General features: G+C 40.1%; 2 protein-coding genes across 4 annotated transcripts in view; one reads left to right on the top strand and one right to left on the bottom strand.

The window, feature by feature from the left end:
* zbtb21 (zinc finger and BTB domain containing 21) overlaps positions 1–5,368 on the bottom strand; it is a 6,250-nt gene extending 882 nt beyond the window's left edge. Inside the window, exons 1-3 of one of the 2 annotated variants that reach the window (XM_029447567.1) lie at positions 5,253–5,360; positions 5,006–5,082; positions 1–2,327 (exon numbers count right to left, since the gene is read on the bottom strand). The exon at positions 1–2,327 is cut by the window's left edge and continues 882 nt beyond it. In XM_029447567.1, coding sequence (XP_029303427.1) covers positions 1–2,325 — 2,325 coding nt within the window. In that variant the 5' untranslated portion in view covers positions 2,326–2,327; positions 5,006–5,082; positions 5,253–5,360. Of the gene's footprint in view, positions 2,328–5,005; positions 5,083–5,252 lie in introns of both variants that reach the window. The other variant, XM_029447566.1, reaches the window with a different exon arrangement.
* A 1,346-nt stretch (positions 5,369–6,714) lies between these two features.
* On the top strand, positions 6,715–18,727 carry umodl1 (uromodulin-like 1). 2 transcript variants are annotated; one of them, XM_029447564.1, is made up of 17 exons: positions 6,715–7,270; positions 7,545–7,787; positions 8,046–8,204; positions 8,862–8,989; positions 9,179–9,362; positions 10,104–10,244; positions 10,856–11,122; positions 11,508–11,765; positions 12,093–12,205; positions 12,347–12,566; positions 13,276–13,413; positions 13,503–14,920; positions 15,078–15,238; positions 15,365–15,604; positions 16,770–16,926; positions 17,148–17,232; positions 17,782–18,727. In XM_029447564.1, exons 1-17 carry the CDS (start codon positions 7,195–7,197, stop codon positions 17,967–17,969), a joined length of 4,176 nt encoding a protein of 1,391 aa, XP_029303424.1. In that variant the 5' UTR covers positions 6,715–7,194; the 3' UTR covers positions 17,970–18,727. The 2 variants fall into 2 exon arrangements, with proteins under 2 accessions (XP_029303424.1, XP_029303425.1); XM_029447565.1 differs by lacking the exons at positions 15,078–15,238; positions 16,770–16,926; positions 17,148–17,232; positions 17,782–18,727 and having other exon boundaries at positions 15,365–15,477.
* The last annotated feature ends 882 nt before the right edge of the window (positions 18,728–19,609 follow it).

Below are 19,609 nucleotides of genomic sequence, written 5' to 3'. Positions count from 1 at the left end.
TGAATCATACATGGGGGGACCTGAGGAGTCGCTGTAAGTGATGATCTCTCTTGAGCTCCCGGGTGCTAGAGGCTCATCACTGTAATGCTCCTCTTTGAGCATTTCAGACGGCTCTTCGTTGTTCTCTTGTTGCTTCAGGTGAAGCTGCTCTTTAACTGTCATCATGTTGTGGTTGTGGACCTCCACCTGGTGGCGCCATATGCTGAAGGAGGACTTGAAAGTCCGCATGCATTCCAGGCACGTCAGTTTCTTGTACTTACAATGTGCCTCGTGGTCCTTCTTGACCGTTGGACTTGAGAATCGGAGTCCACAGTAGGGGCACACAGTTGCATGTCGACAGCCCCTCTCATGGTCACCCTGCTCAAACAGTGAAGACAGCTTCATATTACAAAGTCTACAGGAGTAAACACCATCGTCTGGGTTCTTCTGTTCAATGTTCTCATCCTGTTCCTGGTAGAGGATGCTCTCGTTCGCTGTGTCCTGGTCAGCTCTTTCAGCAGGGTGAGTCCTTAAATGCTGTCTGTATTGAGACTGGAACACAAATACTTTCCCACAGTAAGGACATATGAAGTTGGGCCTTGATCTCTTTTTGGTGAGTGCAGGAGATTGCAAACCCTGTTTATTCCTCTTTAACTTCCAAATCAATGCTTTCTTTATTTCCCTCTCTCGCACAATATCTATCAACTTCTTTTGAAATTTCTCATCCAGTACAGAGGAGCTGGAGGATGAGGCTGGGTTTTGTACCACACCATGCTGAGTTTGGCAGTGAGTCCACACTTTGAAGTTGGTATGGAAGCGCTTGTGGCAGATGTCGCAAGCATATGGCTTTTCAGGGTTGTGATACATATTTACATGACGATGTAGTCCAGCACTGGACCTGAAAACCTTCAAACAATTCCAGCATTTGAATATCTTGCTCTCAGGCATCTCCTCACAGTTTTCATTAGAGTCGATGCGGGCTCTCTGAGGTACTGTTTCTGACATGTTCTCATCAAGTGAAAGGGTATGTTCTTTAAATACTTTGCTCTTCTTGAATGGGTACCTTCTGTTGTCTGGCCTGTCCTTTCTTTTCCCAAAAGGAGTGAAATCTGGCCGTGAACTTTGGTCGTTATTAAGATTGACTGGCAATGCTTCTCCAACTGTGATTCGAATAATGTCGATGGGGTCCGGAAGTGGACTGCTGGGCTCAGCTTTCACACGGACCTCTCGTTCTACCTGAGTTTTATCTTCATACCTGCTGGGGTACTTTGACCTGAGAACCAGGGGAGATGTTCTATTTGAATTGCCATTGTAAGCAGATGATTCTGGCCCAGATGCTTTGGATGCTATTTTAACAACTGACTGTTCCCGATTTTGCAGCTCCTTGAGCTCCAATGTGGGTGAGAAGACGGGAACAGGGCTGTCCATGGATAATGATCTTCGGAGTAGGCTTTTTATGAGTGGCCCGCTCCTGTCAATGGTCTGGCTTGGCTCAGAGGCCTGACTCTGAAAGGGCACTTTGGTATGATAGTGGGGCTCCAGCTCCTCATTCTCCTCTTTAGTGTCCTGGTCAGTGCCAGACTGCAGCCTGATGTGCTGCACTTCAGCATCACTGAAAGACACTGATGATGTCAGCTGGGGCCGAACAGATGTGACGTGTGATGGATTCCCTTTCAATATGGAGGTGTATGAATAGGGGGACTTCCTTTCAGCAGTTTCACTCTGTTCACATGATTTCCTGCTGATGGATTCAGATTTTCTGACTGATTCATAAGAGTTGTTTTCTGATGGCAGCTGGGCTAAATCTCGGGTAGAGTGGGGAGACGATGATCTCTCTGATGTTTTTCTCTGATAATTTGAGCGAGAGGGATCGGTTGTGTCAGTCCGGACCCGACGCACAATGACGCTCCTCGTCTGGACATCACTCTCGTCCCCTTCAGAGAACGAAAGCCTTTTTCTAGACACGCAGTAGGATGCATGTGGCCTTGTTGACACAATGTTAGTGAGGAAAGGGATTCCAAGGCTGTAGCCCAGCTCTTGAATGGCTGCCAGGCTGCCTTTGTCCACAAAAAGTGAGGAGGAGTAAATGTAATTCAGAACTATCTCGAAGGCATCAGGCTCACAGAAGTCCAGGTTTACAACTTTCAGTGACTCTGCGTCCATCCGCGTAAACAGGGACTGGAAATACTCACTGGTGGCAGCCAGAACACTCTTATGGGCCTGGTACTTCTGGTCTGCCACAACCAGAACTACATCACACATCTGTCCCCGCAGGCGCTGCTCATTCAGAACCCCTAACACTGAGAGGGCATGGGAGGGATTGCTGTAATGCACTAGGCTCTCCATGGCTGAAAGACAAGACAAGAGGATTACCTTTTAATGCAGGTGCATGTAAATACAACAGGGGAACATTAAGTGTTGAGACTGGCATAAACAGGCACATGCATATGAACATACAATAATATCCAACTTGAGATAATGTACCTGCCCTATTGCCCTCTTACTAATGTATGCCTGTGTCTATTGGTCTTGTAATTTCTCATGCCACAATATCAGTGTCTATGTTTATTTCCCTTCTATTATCCCAGGGTATGACGTAGCTTTTTATTGTAGTTGATCCAGCCAAAACGTGTCTGGATCAACATCATGAAAAATAGGAGTTAATGTTTGGCTAAAAGCAACAGCAAAAAAATATCAGCATTGAAAACACATTAAAAATTAATACACAGTAAACTAACAGCGTATCAAAAAACTACCACCATGTTTAAATGCTTTTCACTAAAACAACTTGATTCTACTGCAGGTTTGCATGACAATGTAACATAATAAAAGACAGATCTCTCTTCATTGCAACACTTTATTATAGAATTATTGAAAAAAGTTAATTATTTTAATTCTTCATGTACAGGCAAGAATACATTTAAGCAATAATTTGACTTTTTGCTATAACTTCATAATTGATAAGATATCAGCTGCCACTTGATGGTGAACAGAGGCAACAAGAAGCCTCGCAATTTACTGGGATTTTGATAGATTTATTTATTTATGATTACCTAACTTAAACACATTAATTGGCAGTGTTATCTAAGCATCTTGATTAATAAGTGTGCGGTCTATGTGAAAACAAATAATTGTTTTAATACACAGTAATGATACTAGCGCCTTGAGATTGCTTTTAGCTTTGAAAGGCGCTTTATAAATACAATTTATTATTATTATTATTATTATTATTATTATTACTAATGTACAGTATAGTAACTGCAGTGCTTAGTCCATTAATTGAACAACAGAAACATTATCTGCAACTATTTTCATAATTAATGATTGATTAGTTATGTAATTTTTCAAGCAAAAATGCCAAACATTATCTGGTTTCTTCTTATCACATGTGAGTATGTTTGGGTCTGTTTTTAAAATATATCAAGCGATTCTATATTGTTACTTATATTGTAAGTGGAAGGCTTTGGAAATGTTTGTTGTTGTTGTTGTTTATGATGATCACTAGGAGCATACTGTACACAGCAGGTTGATAGGCATTACATCATCTTCGCAGTCAGAAGGTATGAAAATCCAGCTCAGTCAAGTCACCATCAGTGACACAGATTAATGCAGGAAGTTAAAAAAGTTAACCTTTAAAATAAAAAGACTTCAAAGGTGGGTCAGCTCGCCTGAATTAAAGATCATCTCCACACAGCATAACAATGTTTAATGTGTTTTTATGAAATAAAACATTAACTTTCAAAGAAAAGAGGTGGTATTTCCTAAAGCAAATGCCATATATTTAACTGTGACTATTGTTTAAACTGTCATCTAACTAAGTTTATTGTGATAAAAGATGCATCAGGATCTGGCTACTTTAGCAACTAACCTAAACAATTCCCTGGGTGAAATCATGTATTAGTGAACATACAAATAGTCTCCCTCCGTAGTGGTAAAGTAGACATTGGGAATATTGCTGTTACAGTGCAATGTATGCTAAATTGCCAGTTTATGATAAACTAGGGTACAGGTTTGGTTAGAGAAGTGCGTGTGAGGACAAAGTTTAGCATAGGGGGGTTGGGTGGGGGTTCATAAATCATTAAATCATACTTTCATTTAGGCTTTAAGTTTTAGTTGAAGCTGATTTAGAAAAGTGTGGATTAACTTTATGGTCATATTGGAGGCTGTAGTTTGTTGTGATGTGAAAACCTTCATGAAGATAAGGCTGTTGTTAGAGATGCATAAGTTTAACATATATAGTATGCACCTAATAAACTGGCAAATGGAGTGATTTAACATTATAATAAGCCACTAATTCATTCAGTTTCGTTTCCATTGTTTTCATATATGAACAAATATCAATCACTGTCTGGCACATAACAATTGTAGTGCAAAACCAGGTATTACAGAGCATTGTGTGTAAGGCCTCCATTAGGTGCATTGGCGTTACCTTCTTTAAATACAAAAACAATTGCATCGTCCCCTGCTACAAGCGATCTTCTTATTTTTTACGTTTTTTTTTACAATCCTAGTTTTCTCAAAAAACAACGCACGTTGCTGCTTAAGGCGTTTATTTTGAAAATAGTGACCGGAAGACATGCTGCTTATGTTGACACTTGCTAAAATAGGCTCTGGGCAGAAGCTTCATTCATTCATTCATCAAAAACTAACAAACGCTCAGTTGTCTATTCATCAAAACTTGTAACGTTAAGAGAACAACGAAGAGTATTAGTGTCAGTTGAGGAAGTCGAGGAGCGAGGCTTTCAGCATTAGATCATACATGAGACGTGGCTCAATTTGTCATGACACATAACTTCTCTAGTCGTCACCAAATGTCACTTTCAGTTTAGAAAATAGTCACGAGTTTTTTTTTTTATGTGCGTGGGTGAATGGCGAAAGCACCGAGGCTACAACGGTCCCGTGGTTCTATCATATCAAGAGGGGGAAGTTGAACACGTTTCAATGGACTCCACCGCGGTAATCCCGGAATGAAAACACAGTCGGTGCAGACAGAAAAGCTGTTGAGTGTGGGGGGAGTGAACTGTACCTGATTCAGACGGTGGAAGTGTTTTTCTTATATTTTTTGTAACGGTTCAACCCGGCTTGACACGGTGTAGTTGCTGGCTGCAAAATAGGTTGTAGCTGGTAAGGTTTTACAGCAGCACAAGCCCCCTTTCGAGTTACGTCAGGGAGGAAAAGGAAAATGCTTCTCTTTAACAGCACTCTATCAACTATGTTTCACCCTCCCTGCTAATTCTGCCTAACGTTCAGTTTGGTAGTCTCTTTACACTTACCCTGCCCGTCGTCAATATGGTCTTTCCTCCACACAGCCGGGACTTTATTCAGTGTTGTTGTGTAGATTTCTGCGCGCTGGTCGTGATTCCATCCATCTTGAATTTGACGTCATCCCACACCAGGGATGAGGTCATCGCAATGAACGCTCGTCACGTGCACTGCGCTCTGATAGGATAGTAAAGGCCCAGGAGGCGGGACCAACGGTGAAGCTAATTTAAAGAGATAGGTGATATTTTTCGATTTAGCTGTCACTGTTTCTGTTTCTTGCGATGTTTTTTTAATTATGACCAAAGTTTGCTAACTGAAGTTACACTCAATATTGTAATTGACAGTATACTGCCAGAGCACTGTTCTGTAATTATTATTTATAAGTACAGTTTAAATTAGATATAGGAAGTTTGTAGCTATATTTAGCTTGACTTTAAGTCACGTGTTACGGTAAACTGGCCATGGGTGGAGCAAGTGGAGACTTGTAATCTTTAGTTTATTTTAGTTTACTGTTTAAAAAAGAAACACATATTTTCACTCTGACTGTATACATTTAACATATCCAGAGCCCACCTTTTGATATTTAGCTAATCCAAATGTTTTGTTTATATTACTTATTTTATGTATCCAACAAACAAAGAGATTGTCTTTGGTAGGTTTAAACTGTGAGGTGCCGATACTATTTGCATGTAACTGCACTATCCCTAACCCCAATAAAACCAATTAGGTCTGTGATTACATGGAAGTCACTATAGCGTAGCAGTAAGTGTGTGTCGTTACTGGCATCATGTGGGGACCTGTTGCTATGTTTATTTGGCTTACAGGCCTGTTCCTGGAAAGCTTTGTCAGCTACACCTAATCAGGTGGTTGTTGCCACAGCATTGGTGGTGAAAAGCGTGCAATACAGCATAACACCATGTTCTAATGAGCTGATGATTTTTATTTTGTGGTGTAACTTTGTTTAATTTGTAATGACATTAGTGGACTCAGCCTGTAGCCCTGCACCTCACTACATCCACATGCTCCAGCCGTCAGCATGGATCCATTCATTATCACTTAATGACTGAAGGAGGTTTAATCAAGCACATTTTCACACCTCATTACTATAAAAGGAACACCATTACATTAAGCAATACATTTACAAATAATTGCAAAAGTATGCATGAAAAGAGTTAAAAAATACAGAGGACCTGCAAAATGTTCTTTCATCAGAGGCAAACGTTAATTCACATAAAGTCAAAGCGATGACAGAATCGAGATGTAGTCTTTTTTTAGAACATATATTTGAGAGCCAAAGTGTCCCGCTGTTCCTTCATATAATGAGAAAGGAGACATGTGGGAAAATGGCAGGGAAGTTCTCACTCCTCTTCATCTGACATTAATGGCTGATACAGGCTGTTAATGCAAGCAGCATAGCAAGCACTGCCATGGCTACCTGTGTGGAAACCAAGTCATCAGGGACTTTGACTCCTCCCATCCCACATCTCTCTCCCCTGGCATCATAAACATGTTTACTGACACCACCTAAGAATGAATAAAATAAAAAAACGTATTTATTCTACAAAACCAAAAGTGAGGCCTGAGCTTCCTTTGTGAAAATCCTGTGAACCAAAGGCTTTTCTCCTTGTAATATACTGACTCACTAGCTTGTCATGCTGCCCTGTGTCATGGCATTGCCAGGTATCAAATGATCGGAATATTGGGATATTCTTGCAAAGATTATTATTTGAATGCACTGACAAATGTAACTCCAAATATTCTCATAAATGTAATACTTACCTGCTGGCTGTAATGATTTTGTGGTCCATTAGGGACTGATGGGAGGAGAAACACAGACACAGAGGATTGAGTCTTTGAGTACGCCCTGAACAGTGAGTTAGCATCATCTCATAGAGAAACATGCACGTACAATGTGGTCGTTAAATACATGGTTGAGATTTTGATCAGTGAAAAATGAGTTGGATGCTCTCCATCTGCGTGGCGACGGCCCTGCTGGCTCTCTGTAGGGGACAAAACACTGTGCATGAAGGTAGGCCTCCATATGCAGATAACGGATTAACATGAAATTGATGTGTTGCCACAACAGAATATGGCATTTCTGAGGATTTACACTTTGGATTGTTTTGCCTGTTTTAATTTGTTTTTAACATTTTGATGTCATAGATGATAGGATGTGTAATACTTTATGAGTAGGTCAAAATCAAGGAGCATTGTAAATGACTAATTCAAAATGTAAAATCTGATGTTATTATGCAGACCACAGAAGCTCAACAGTAAAATGTACATGGTATATTTTATTCTAGGAAATAGCTTGTCTGCGTCTGGCTATCGTCTATGTATTCACAATGAGACGAGGAATGTGAGTTTCCTGGTGATGCATACGGTCCCTTATACTGTGACGAAGCCTTGTGGCGGCTGGCTCCACTGGAATACATGTACAGTCACACTTTACAGGATGACCCATCAGACTAAGTACAAGACAGTGATGGAGCAGGTGACCAGATGCTGCACTGGCTATGTACAAGTCGGTCGTTATTGTGCCCTGCGTGAGTACTGTACACCATATGAGATTATAAAAGAGCACAAATTGTTCTAAATGTTCTTAGATTTCAAGTGTCTTCATATAAGTGTTTATAAAATGGGATAATATAGCTTCACACTCTGTAGACAGACAAGTAATCAGCATGACCTTTCAGCGCGTGGTGCTGTGTGCAAGACGCCAGATGGAAGCACAGAAACGGCAGTGCTCCAAATATCTGGCTGCTAATATATGGCCTGTAACATGTTATTTCCTTTGAATGAAGCTGTAAACAGGAGTGATGAGTTCACTGCCAAGCCAGGATCCTGTCCAACTGCAGATGGGTTGTATACCAGTTCTGAGGACTGTGAGTGGGACAGTGACTGCCCAGGCTGGCAAAAATGCTGTCAGAAATCGGGTCGCTACTTCTGTAGTGATCCTGCAAGTTAGTCGATCTCATAGTTTTTTTTGTTTTTCATTTTAAAGTATGCTTTAAGGGGTTTGTTTTATTGCTCACAATTTTTTTCATTTCTAATATGAGGAATGTTATGTAATATGTTTTTATTTCAAAAAGTTCCATGTTCTCATTTTATAAAACTCAAGTCTCTTTAGAAATATGTTCCAGTTATTTGGGGATAATCTGTGAGTACCATTTTCAAATAGACAATTTCTACTGAATAAATAGTCCCAGTAAAACCTGTTGAGAGTAAGGTTTGCTGATCTGTGGTTTATTAACTGGAAAGTAACTTGACTGTTACTTAACAGAGTTTTCTATTTCCCCCACCCCATACTTGTATCTTAAAACCAGGGCAGATACATTCAAACGGTTCTACAATTAGGGACGGTACAGAAATGATTAGTGGGGTAGAGAGGGTTAAAAACGGAGAGGGTTGTGTGTGTTTATTTTTTGTTGAAGTTATATTATTTGCAGAGCAGGGGATGGTCGATTAAAATGTTCTTACCCTAGATTTATATTACATGTTCAGCTTCCTTCTCTACTCCAATCATTTGTATACAGCCTCCTAGATATCACTTGGTGTACGTGAGAAAATATGTTTTCTTTGTGATTTGTGTGAACTGACCCTTTTAACTTAACTTTCAGGCTCAGCAAATTATTCTGTGAATGGAGGATACCGTTTTAATGCAACGTTGACAGTGAAGACAGATTACCAGCAACTGATGTCTAGTGATAGAGGGCATCTGAATCACACACGATTACTGCAGGCAATGGTAATGCTACTGCTTCTACTACTGCTTCTACTGCCAATGCTTGCTCTGGTAATTCTGTTTATTTTAAAATGGAAATGAATTAAAAAATATACGAAGGCATCCACTTGTCTGTTTCTGAGTCATTTTAGATTTTTCCTTTAAAAATAATGGTTCTACACTGATTATTTTTTGTGTCTCTATCACTAATAGGTGACTGGAGCTCTGCAGTCTGATGTTTCGGTTTATTACCTCAGCTCACAGCCTGTGCATCCCTTCAGAACTGCCACTTCTCTACTGATTGACTGCAACTTTACTCTTTCTCTGTACAATGTCACGTCAAAGCTGCATCTTCTCCTCAAACACATACAGGAGGTGTCATCTGTTACTGTGGAAGGTGAGGAGACAGCAGCAGTCACATCTCAGTGAAGCTACTCTGGGCTTTTTGTTTGAGTTGTGAGAGTGATTCATGTTGCAGAGAACATGGTGTTCAGGAAAGAATGACTCAGTCGCACCACAGTTTCCTTCTCCCACCACTTCCATTTGAGTGACAGTCATCTGTGGGATGTTTCCTGCAATAGGGGAAAATAACACCAGAGCAAGTGCATACACACATGTGCACAAGCACACACACACACACACACACACACACACACACACACACACACACACACACACACACACACACACACACACACACACACAGACACACACAGACACCTACATACACACACACATTTTCAATGAATCAATCTTACTTGTTACATTTGCACAACAGACACAGCAACAAGCTCGCCACCACACCATCACATATAACTCAAAGATACAAGAAGACAAGTATTATATTCTAATTAAGAGTATTCTTACATGGAACCTTTACAATGTTGTGTAATCATTTCACAATTTAAATGTAATTATTTATGAATTATGTTTTTGGGTTGTCAATTATTTTCAGAAAATATATATATAAATATATATATAAATATATATATAATATATATATATATATATATATATATATATATATATATATATTATTTTAAAATGTTCACATTACATCATGTAATTCCAGCATAATTTAGCATACTTAGTAATTGTAAATCAAATGTAACCTCTTCATATGTCACTGTAATTGCAGATGTGGATGAGTGTTCACAGTCTGCCCTCCGTCAGTGCTCCCCTCAGGCAGACTGTAACAACACAGTCGGCTCCTACCATTGTGCCTGCCACCAAGGATATATAGATGTTGACCCCAGCAACCCTGGAGCCCAATGCACAGGTTAGACTGTATGTGCATATGGCGCAAATATATACGTGTGTATATATATATATATATATATATATATATATATATATATATGTGTGTGTGTGAGTTTGTGTGTGGGCATTTATGCATATACACACACTCATAATATAACCAAAAATATTCTTAATTTATATAAATTCATATTTTCATACATTCACATCTAGCAAATAGGCTGATGAATTGTGATTAAATTGTCTGTCATGCCTTCCATAAAAATGATCACCTCTCTTTTCCTTGTTAGAGACCTGATACTTTTTGATAAATATCATTATTATGTTAGGCTAAATAAAACATTCAAATGATCATTTCCAAAGTCAACAATGAACCTTTAAACACAATGCATAATGTTTTATTTCCATCTTTACTGCAACGAGCATTGTCTTTTACAGCATTATCTTTGATTAATGATCAGTTTCGACGTCTTAAGACACAGAGATGCTAAAACCTGACTCCCTTAACTCACTGTGAAGTCAGCCAGTCCATACAAGCAAACTGTATTCTCCGCTGAGCGCTCGCTCTGTGATACATTTAAATTAGCATCAGGAGCTTTGATTTCAGCATTGTCTTGTATTCTTCCTTCCCAGCTGACGTAGGATTGGAGACCACCAAAGATCCCCAAAGTGCTTACCTTCCACCCATGAACACTACCTACACCTCTGCTTCCAACAGCACACAGGACCCTCTGGGCAACAACACCGTGGGTATCTTCAGCTCCACTGAGACCAGCATGACTACAGCTCTGAGTAATACAAGCACCGTCGCCTATAATTCACCAAATGCCTCGCAGTGGACAAGTTCTGCAACTTATAGCAGCTCAACTGTAGAGTCACCTCTGCTGACAACCACGTGCTGTAAGAAATATCTTATTTTTTTATTTCAAGGCTGCTTAAAATCTCCTTCATCTAGATTTACACGCCAATTGTGTTGTGTTAAAATAGAAAATTCCCAGGATATATTTGATTTAGTCAAAAGCATTTCAAATGTGCTGATAAGGTCTATAGACATTCAGCTGAATGTGGTGTTTGTAATCTATTCAACTTTCTACATCTTTTGATCAAATTCATTCTCCAGCTCATGCCTTTAAAGGAATGGTTTGACATTTTGGTGAACACGCTTATTTGCTTTCTTTCTGGGAGTTAATAAGCATGTTTTCCAATAAATGTCAAACCATTCCTTTAACCACAATGAATGAATGATAACAATGGATGTCCCTCCCCAACCACCACCACCTTCCAGCTCCTCCCAGCATCACCAGCGTATGGTCGACTAACGTCACTGGATTCTCGATTTGTGTCCACTGGTCCAGCCAGTTTCAGACAAACCAGACTTACCAGGTTGTTCTGAGCAAAAGGTCAGAGGTAATTCATTCTCGGGTCACCAATCAGTCCATGATGGAGGTGAGGGAACTGCATCCTGGTGTGCTCTACAATGTGACTGTCACTCCTCGTTCCTGCGGAAGCCAAGGAGTCACCCTTCATATATCAGTCAAGACTGGTAAGATCTGTGCACAACAATAAAGTAGATTGTTCTAGTACCTTTGCCTTTTGGATCTTTAAAAAAACAACAACATATACAGTAGTGTCATGAAGCTTGCTATTTGTGCATAGAATAGCTTTGTGATGTGAGTTCACAACTTAGATGCAACCATTGATTACTATCTGGGAGTAATACAGTAAGTAACGCAATGAAATTGCCCCATAATGACTAATGTGTGATGAAGAAAAGAGAAGACATTTTGAAGCATTAGGTCCAGGGCTGGTAAGATGGCTGACATTTAATTGTGGAAAATGTGTGAGTACCCAGTGAGTCTTTTCTTTGTAGATGCTCAGACTCTTGACGCCACAGCAAGACTGACCAACATCCAGTTCACTGCTGATCTGCAGAACACCAGCAGCTATGCCTTCGAAAACCTCACAATGAGCATTAGAGAGGAGGTAGGTGTGTTACTAGTGACAATCCAGTGACGGCATGCAAACCTTTAGTAGAATTCGACACAGTGAACATGTCCCTTTTATAGAATGAACAACTTACCATCATTATTCTGAGTGTGGGGCTGTTGCTTTTGTCCCCAACAGATATACCAGTCTCTGTCTCCAGGCATGAAGGCCATGGTGGATTCAGGCCAGGTGAGAATCGAGATCAGAAGTTTCTCCCTGGGGAGTGTGATGGTCAACTTCACCTTTACCTATGCCCCCAGTCAAAGCCAAGACATCAGTAATGTGTCCACAGCTCTGCTGCACTCCCTGATGAACAGCATCAAATACACTGTGGATATAAACAACACAAGCACAAACGGTATGTCTCTTTGTATTCTCTTTTCTAACAATGCAAGGTATAAAACTAGGAAGTGCTTTAAAGAATAGTCTTGTTATGCTAACACTTTCAGCAAGGTCTAAGTTTGATTTTACGCATCAAGATTATTTTAGATTAGTTACTCAAGGTTTGTACTACTCAGCAAATGAAAACAGTTTATTAATATATTAATTAATAATTATTAGGTAAGGGCTTTTTAAAGTCTGAAAATAACCCTGTTGATGTGATTGTGGTTATCCCAGCTAAACACACAGATATCTAAGCCCCACATTAGAAGAGAGAGATATAGCTGTAGAATAGAATAAACAATATAAATAATACATTACAATACTCTAAAACTTAGAATACAATAAATATGACAAACTACTACAACTAAAATATAAGCAGGTTAACATACTATAGTTGTTTTTTTAATAACTGATGGTTTTGATGATTGATGAATTTAGATTGTGTGGACCCAGTTTAGAGGTGAAATACTGCCCGCTATTTCTTTGGAGCAGGAGGCTCGGAATTAGACATCAAACCTTTAAAGACAACATATAAAAAAACAAAACAAGTGTCAGACAAACTAAAATGTAATGTATGTCAGGTTATCAGGTAGAAACAATCTGCAAGCCAGGGACCTATAGTACAATACTAACAAACTACATAAAGCCTCGCATTTTGAGCCAAATATTTTTTCTTTTTGTAGATTTTGATGAATGTGCTTCAGGGGAAAATGACTGTTCCCAGTGGTCTACATGCATTAACACCTGGGCCTCCTACACATGTGATTGCCTGGACGGATTTATAGACAACAATCCAGAAAGGCCTGGACGAGCCTGTAAAGGTAAATTATCTTAGTGTGGTAGTAGGAAAGATTACATAGATTATATGAACTAAATAATGACAACATATCTTTGCATTTTGTAACCATAGTGGTTGCTCCAACAACCACCCCTACTGCTCCAACAACCACCACTACTGCTCCAACAACCACCACTACTGCTCCAACAACCACCATTACTGCTCCAACAACCACCACTACTACTCCTGCAACTACCCCTACTGCTCCTGCAACCACCCCTACTGCTCCAACAACCACCACTACTACTCCTGCAACTACCCCTACTGCCCCTGCAACCACCCCTACTGCTCCAACAACCACCACTACTGCTCCAACAACCACCACTACTGCTCCTGCAACTACCCCTACTGCTCCTGCAACCATCCTTACTGCTCCAACAACCACCACTACTGATCCAACAACCACGCCTACTGCTCTTGCAACCACCATTACTGCTCCAACAACCACCCCTACTGCTCCAACCAGCACCGCTACTGCTCCTGCAACCACCCCTACTGCTCCAACAACCACCACCACTGCTCCAACAACCACCACTACTGCTCCAACAACCACCATTACTGTTCTTGCAATCACCACTACTGCTCCAACAACCACCCCTACTGCTCCAACAACCACCCCTACTGCTCCTGCAACCACCACTTCTGCCCCTACAACAACAATCACTGCCCCCCAACAAACCACCACTGTTGCTCCAACAACCACCACTACTGCTCCTGCAACCACCCCTACTGCTCCAACAACCACCACCACTGCTCCAACAACCACCACTACTGCTCCAACAACCACCATTACTGCTCTTGCAATCACCACTACTGCTCCAACAACCACCCCTACTGCTCCAACAACCACCCCTACTGCTCCTGCAACCACCACTTCTGCCCCTACAACAACAATCACTGCCCCAACAACAACCACTGTTGCTCCAACTACCACCCATACTGCCCCTACAACAACCATTACTGCCGCTACAACAACCATTACTCCCCCTATAATCACCATTACTCCTCCAACAACCACCATTACTGCCCCAACAATTGCCCCTACAACCACCATTACTGCCTCTGTAATCATCATTCCTGCTCCAATAACCACCACTATTGCCCCTACAACAACCACTGCTTCCCCAACAATCTCAGCTATTTCCCCAACAATCTCAGCTATTGTCCCAACAACCACCACTTCTACAATGCTATCCATGACTTCTAGCTCTACAACCACTGTTACTAACCCCACTACCACCATTACAGCTTCTAGAACCACTACTACTGCCCTGAGAAATGCCACCCATGCCTTGATGCTCGGGGCTATCTCAGTCCAGTGCAGGGTTGCTGCCATCACTGTGACAGTTTCTAGGGATTTTCTTCTGAGCAACAAGATCAGGGAGAGCACCCTGTACTTGGGCTTGCCGGAATGTGTCGTCAATGGAGGCAATGCCATCTATGCCCAGCTGACCGTGGCTTGGAATGAGTGTGGCACTAGTCTTGTGCATGTGAGTTTTGAAAAAGTGTTACATTTGTGAAGCTATTGCATTTTCGTATTATCTTACATGTTTCGTGGACACTACGCTTGCCAATATTTTGTCTGTAAAACTGAAGTGTATTAACTCTGAAAATAACACAAATTGCTTGCGACATCTGATATTTAAGAATGAAACTTACTACACGGCATCTGTAACCCTGTTCAACACCATGGAAATGTACACGTCACCCAGTGAAACAGTGGAGGTACCCAGAATACGTCTGGAGGTTCCCATCATGTGTACCTTCATGAAGAGCATGCTCATCTCTGCTGACTTTGGCTCCATGGGGTGCGCTTCACTTGCTGTCATTATTTATACCTCAGCATGCTTTTTCTTTTTTTAACTTTGTTTTAGTGTGTTCCTTTTGTATTCATGGCTGTAGGTCTTTATGTTTTTTTTCTCATCCATCTCCAGGTATGACATGATTAAAGATATCATCATCGCGGGCTCAGGGTCGTTCCAGGTGACAGTGCAGCTAATGAACGGTACAATACCTCTACCCCACAACTACAGCTTGTCCTCTGAGGACGCTGTGGTGGTGGAAGTCAGCCTCAACACCTCGTCAGAGCAGATTAAAGTCGTCATCAACAAATGCTGGGCCACTCCCACCCAAAACCCTGTTGACATCTACAGCCACACCTTCCTGGAGAACAGGTCTGCTTCTACCTACAGCACTATCACTATTTATATTAGTATTTCAGCTAGCTACACGTATCCAACTCTTTTTTCAACATTTATATATTGATGTTTGATCAAAACAATATCCATTGTCAATATTTTCAATTCAAGAACGATGGGGCGATGAATGTAACAATATATTTTTTAATACTTTCCTCACACTTAGCAAATTTTCACCACATTTGAGACAGAAATTCTATAAAACAAAATGTTACATGTAAGTGAACAATGTCTTTATATGTAAAAAATAAATGGTAAATGGTTAATGTTAAATGTAAATATTAAATCCAAACATTTTATCTAAATATAAATCTTAAATATAAAGGTTAAATCTTGATCTAAATATTAATTCTATATGTTAAATCAAAAGCTGAATCTATATCTAATTATAAATGTTAAATATCATATCTACATATTAAATCTAAACTAAGCTAACCATCCTAGGGCGGCAGCTAGATGGTCTTCATGAGAGTGGTATTGAAAACTGTCAGCAAGAAGTGTGTTTCCCAAAATGTTGAACTATTCCTTTAAAGAAGATGATCGGGAGACACATTTCTGATTCCTCTAAATTCTAAATAAACTCATTTCACTGCAATATCTCAAACTAAACAAAAAGAATACAACGAATAGAAAGTCTTTATGTGTACAGAATACAACACAATTATAAGTGCTACTCCTGATCAGTGCAGTTTAAAAGACACAGAAGAAAAAACAAACAAAGAAGAAGAAAATCCACGAAAACAAAAGAACTTCAGCTAAAAAACACCCAAAGTCGACAGACACAGGTTTCGGACAAATCTTCACAAAAAAACAGAAAAGGCACTGAATTAGAGATCGCCCCAATCCATCTTCCTGAAAGAGCCCGAAATTAGAACTGAAATCCACAGTGACAACAAAGAATGAGACAGTGGATTAGTCAGTACAGTGACTACATGTAGTGGCTGATTCCAGAGAGTGTTACCTGATTGTATCATTAATTTAAGTCACAGCAGCTAAGTCAGACAGTTGTCTATGTTTTTAGCAATAAAAAGTCAATTCGGTTTTATTACGATTGTAAATAGTTTTGGATTGTCATTTAGACACACTGCATATCATATGCAGAAAAAAATTATTTGCTGCAGTTTCTTGTCTGTCTCCTCAGCTGTTCCATGAACACACACACCATAGTGTTGATGAACGGGAACTCCAGCACATCACGTGTGTCAGTACAGATATTCTCCTTCGTCAACCTGGATGTGATCTATCTGCACTGCCAGGTCCAGATCTGTGTGCAGATTGGAACCAATTCATGTGTGCCTGTGAGTACATCCAAGTTACAACCTGCAGCTTCTACAGAGTGGATGAATCTGAAATAACAAATCCCCACTCTGACTGAAGCCGTTAGTTGTTTGAATGTCGAAGAAGAAGAAGAAGAAGAAGAAGAAGAAGAAGAAGAAGAAGAAGAAGAAGAAGAAGAAGAAGAAGAAGAAGAAGAAGATTAGCATTCTGTCCAGTCATCTTTGCTTGTGTTTTCCTGCAGGACTGTCAACAAAGAACAGCTCGCTCTTCAAATACAATTGGAACAGCTTTCGGTTCTTCCGGGTCTCTGCTGAGGTCAGATGAAGGTCAGTGCTCTTACACAGTTAGAAAATAAATATTTTTCAGCTGCCAGCCTCTGTTGAATTTAAGTCAAAAATGGGATTTAATTCCAGTTGAAGTAACAAAGACACTTCAGCTTCTACTCTGCTGCTGCCGAGCTGACCAGTTTTAAAAGTAGAGCGGCTATCAAGGTCTTCCATATCCATTATATACTTGAGTGTCTCTTCATCCTCAAACTTGAATAGGCCATCTGGCTGTTGAATTATGGCAGGTGCGCTGCTGTCTCTTTCATCAGTGATGGTGGAGAGGCAAGTTTAAGTAGCTTGATGGAAAACACACATTTCAAAGTTCTGAAGTTGATAGGTATCTTCATTTAGAGTGAATTATTTATTTTCATGATGGACTCTTGAGTTGAATTGAACATTTCTACTTTTTAGAATTGTGCTATTATAAGAGCCACACAAACGTCACATTATTTCATATAATCTCTTCACCATGTTGTTATTTAAAGTTTTTTGTTTCCTTTTCACTGTATGTTGTAATGATTTTTAATGCTTCAACACATATTCTTGCAGAGCCCTTGGAGGAGGATTATAACAATCTTCATTTAGTTGGACTCTCCTGTCTAGGAATCGGCCTGACGCTTTTCTTCCTCGTTGGTTTTGTCTGCCTTTTCTACTACCAGAGGAACCGCATTGGACACTACAACTTCAGCACCAAACCCAAGCAGGAGAACTTCACCTACCTTGTCTTTAACACCTAGATCTGCAGCAGCACCCACGACTAAAGCCACAGAGTTATAACACTTAAACTATATTGCAGCAGCAGACACATTTGGCAGGCTATTAGAGTACAGCTGCCACTGAGTGGCACTGTTGCACCATTCACATATTAGTTCTCACCAATCATTGCACATCTTTGCACATTGAACAATGACAGTACAGATTAGTTATATTTATATTTAACCTCCCCATACATATATTTAAGATATTAAAATGATAGAGTAGTTGCATGTCAATCAATGTCTATTATAGAAACTATAAATGTTTCATGAATGTTCAACATTAAGGAATACATATGTGTACACTTGTTACACATGTTAAGGTAAAAGTTTCTATCTTGAATGTTTTAAGTTACATTTTGCCTGCAGTTGAGACAAACATGTTCCCAGAAGCATGAGACGTGATGATACTGAAAGGAAGTGTACATTTAGAATATTGAAAACATTAGTATGGTAATATAAGTATGGAAAACATTTCACTCCATGGTTCACATTAAACGTTGTAATGTAATGAGTTTGCACAAAACTAAATTGTATTGCAAAATCTTTGTATGATTCATGTCGTCAAGTATGCTTAAAATATACCATCTGCAATAAGCAGTCAAGCACAGTTATCTCTTTATTTTCTTTCAGCTGCTATTTTTCTACAATTACACTTTTTGTATTTGTAATGTGTGTTACACATCTGAAATATTAATTGTGTTCTCACTTATACAAACTCTTCTGTAAGTGATGTAAGAATAAACATGTCCTGTATGAATGTATACACTTGGGGGCGCTGCTGTCACAGTTTTTCAGCTCTACAAAAACAAGGCAAGATGGCTTCCTGCATGCATAAAGATAACATGTAAACACGGTTTACAGAGGACAACAAATGGTATGAAATAACATTTAAGAAGTTCCTGTAATGGCCAACATTTGTCATCATATCATATTGTATGGGGGTGGTGGAGTGTTTCATGCCCCTCCTTTAATCAGATCAGAGCTTCGGAAACATTGAGTAAGCCTTTCTCAGTCGAACAGAGCTGAAAAGGAGGATCCAGCTTCCCCCCATATGTCCCATAATCCCACATTGTTGACTACAGGGTCAAAAACGCAGCTCCTGGATAAACAGTGAGGGGCTGAATATTAAACAGGAGAGGCTTTCTCTTAGAGAGGACGTCCCTGGAGACCTGTGGTGAAGGAGGCCTTAACCATCTGCAGGGCTGCAAATGCTCTGCCTCCTAATTAACCCATTCAGCCTCACCGTCTGAGACCCGGCAACCCGTCTCTATGGCAACAGCCCAGTGCAGGGATGGAGGGAGGGAGAGAAAGAGCGATCATGGGAGAGAAAGAGCGGGGAATCATTTCACTTTAAAAGCATGAAATCAGATGAAATGTGCTTTTAGTGCTGATTTAAAACAATTACTGGATTCAGATGTTGTGATGTTATTTCTGCTGCCTCTTTGAAGGGGAGACACTGCAGGTGAATATGGTGAACTAACAGATATCACCATGAAACTTCTCAAGTTATACACAATTTCCACAATTATTGTGGTGTTACAAGTTCACTGAAATGTTAATGTGAATATGGCAGTAATTTCTTAAATGTGTGCTAATTTGCATTCATTTCTGGAACACAA

The sequence above is a fragment of the Cottoperca gobio genome, chromosome 14, assembly GCF_900634415.1.
Source record: "Cottoperca gobio chromosome 14, fCotGob3.1, whole genome shotgun sequence".
NCBI lineage: Eukaryota > Metazoa > Chordata > Actinopteri > Perciformes > Bovichtidae > Cottoperca > Cottoperca gobio.
The sequence above is the reverse complement of the archived record's forward strand: the minus strand, read 5'-3'. Positions and strand labels throughout refer to the sequence as shown.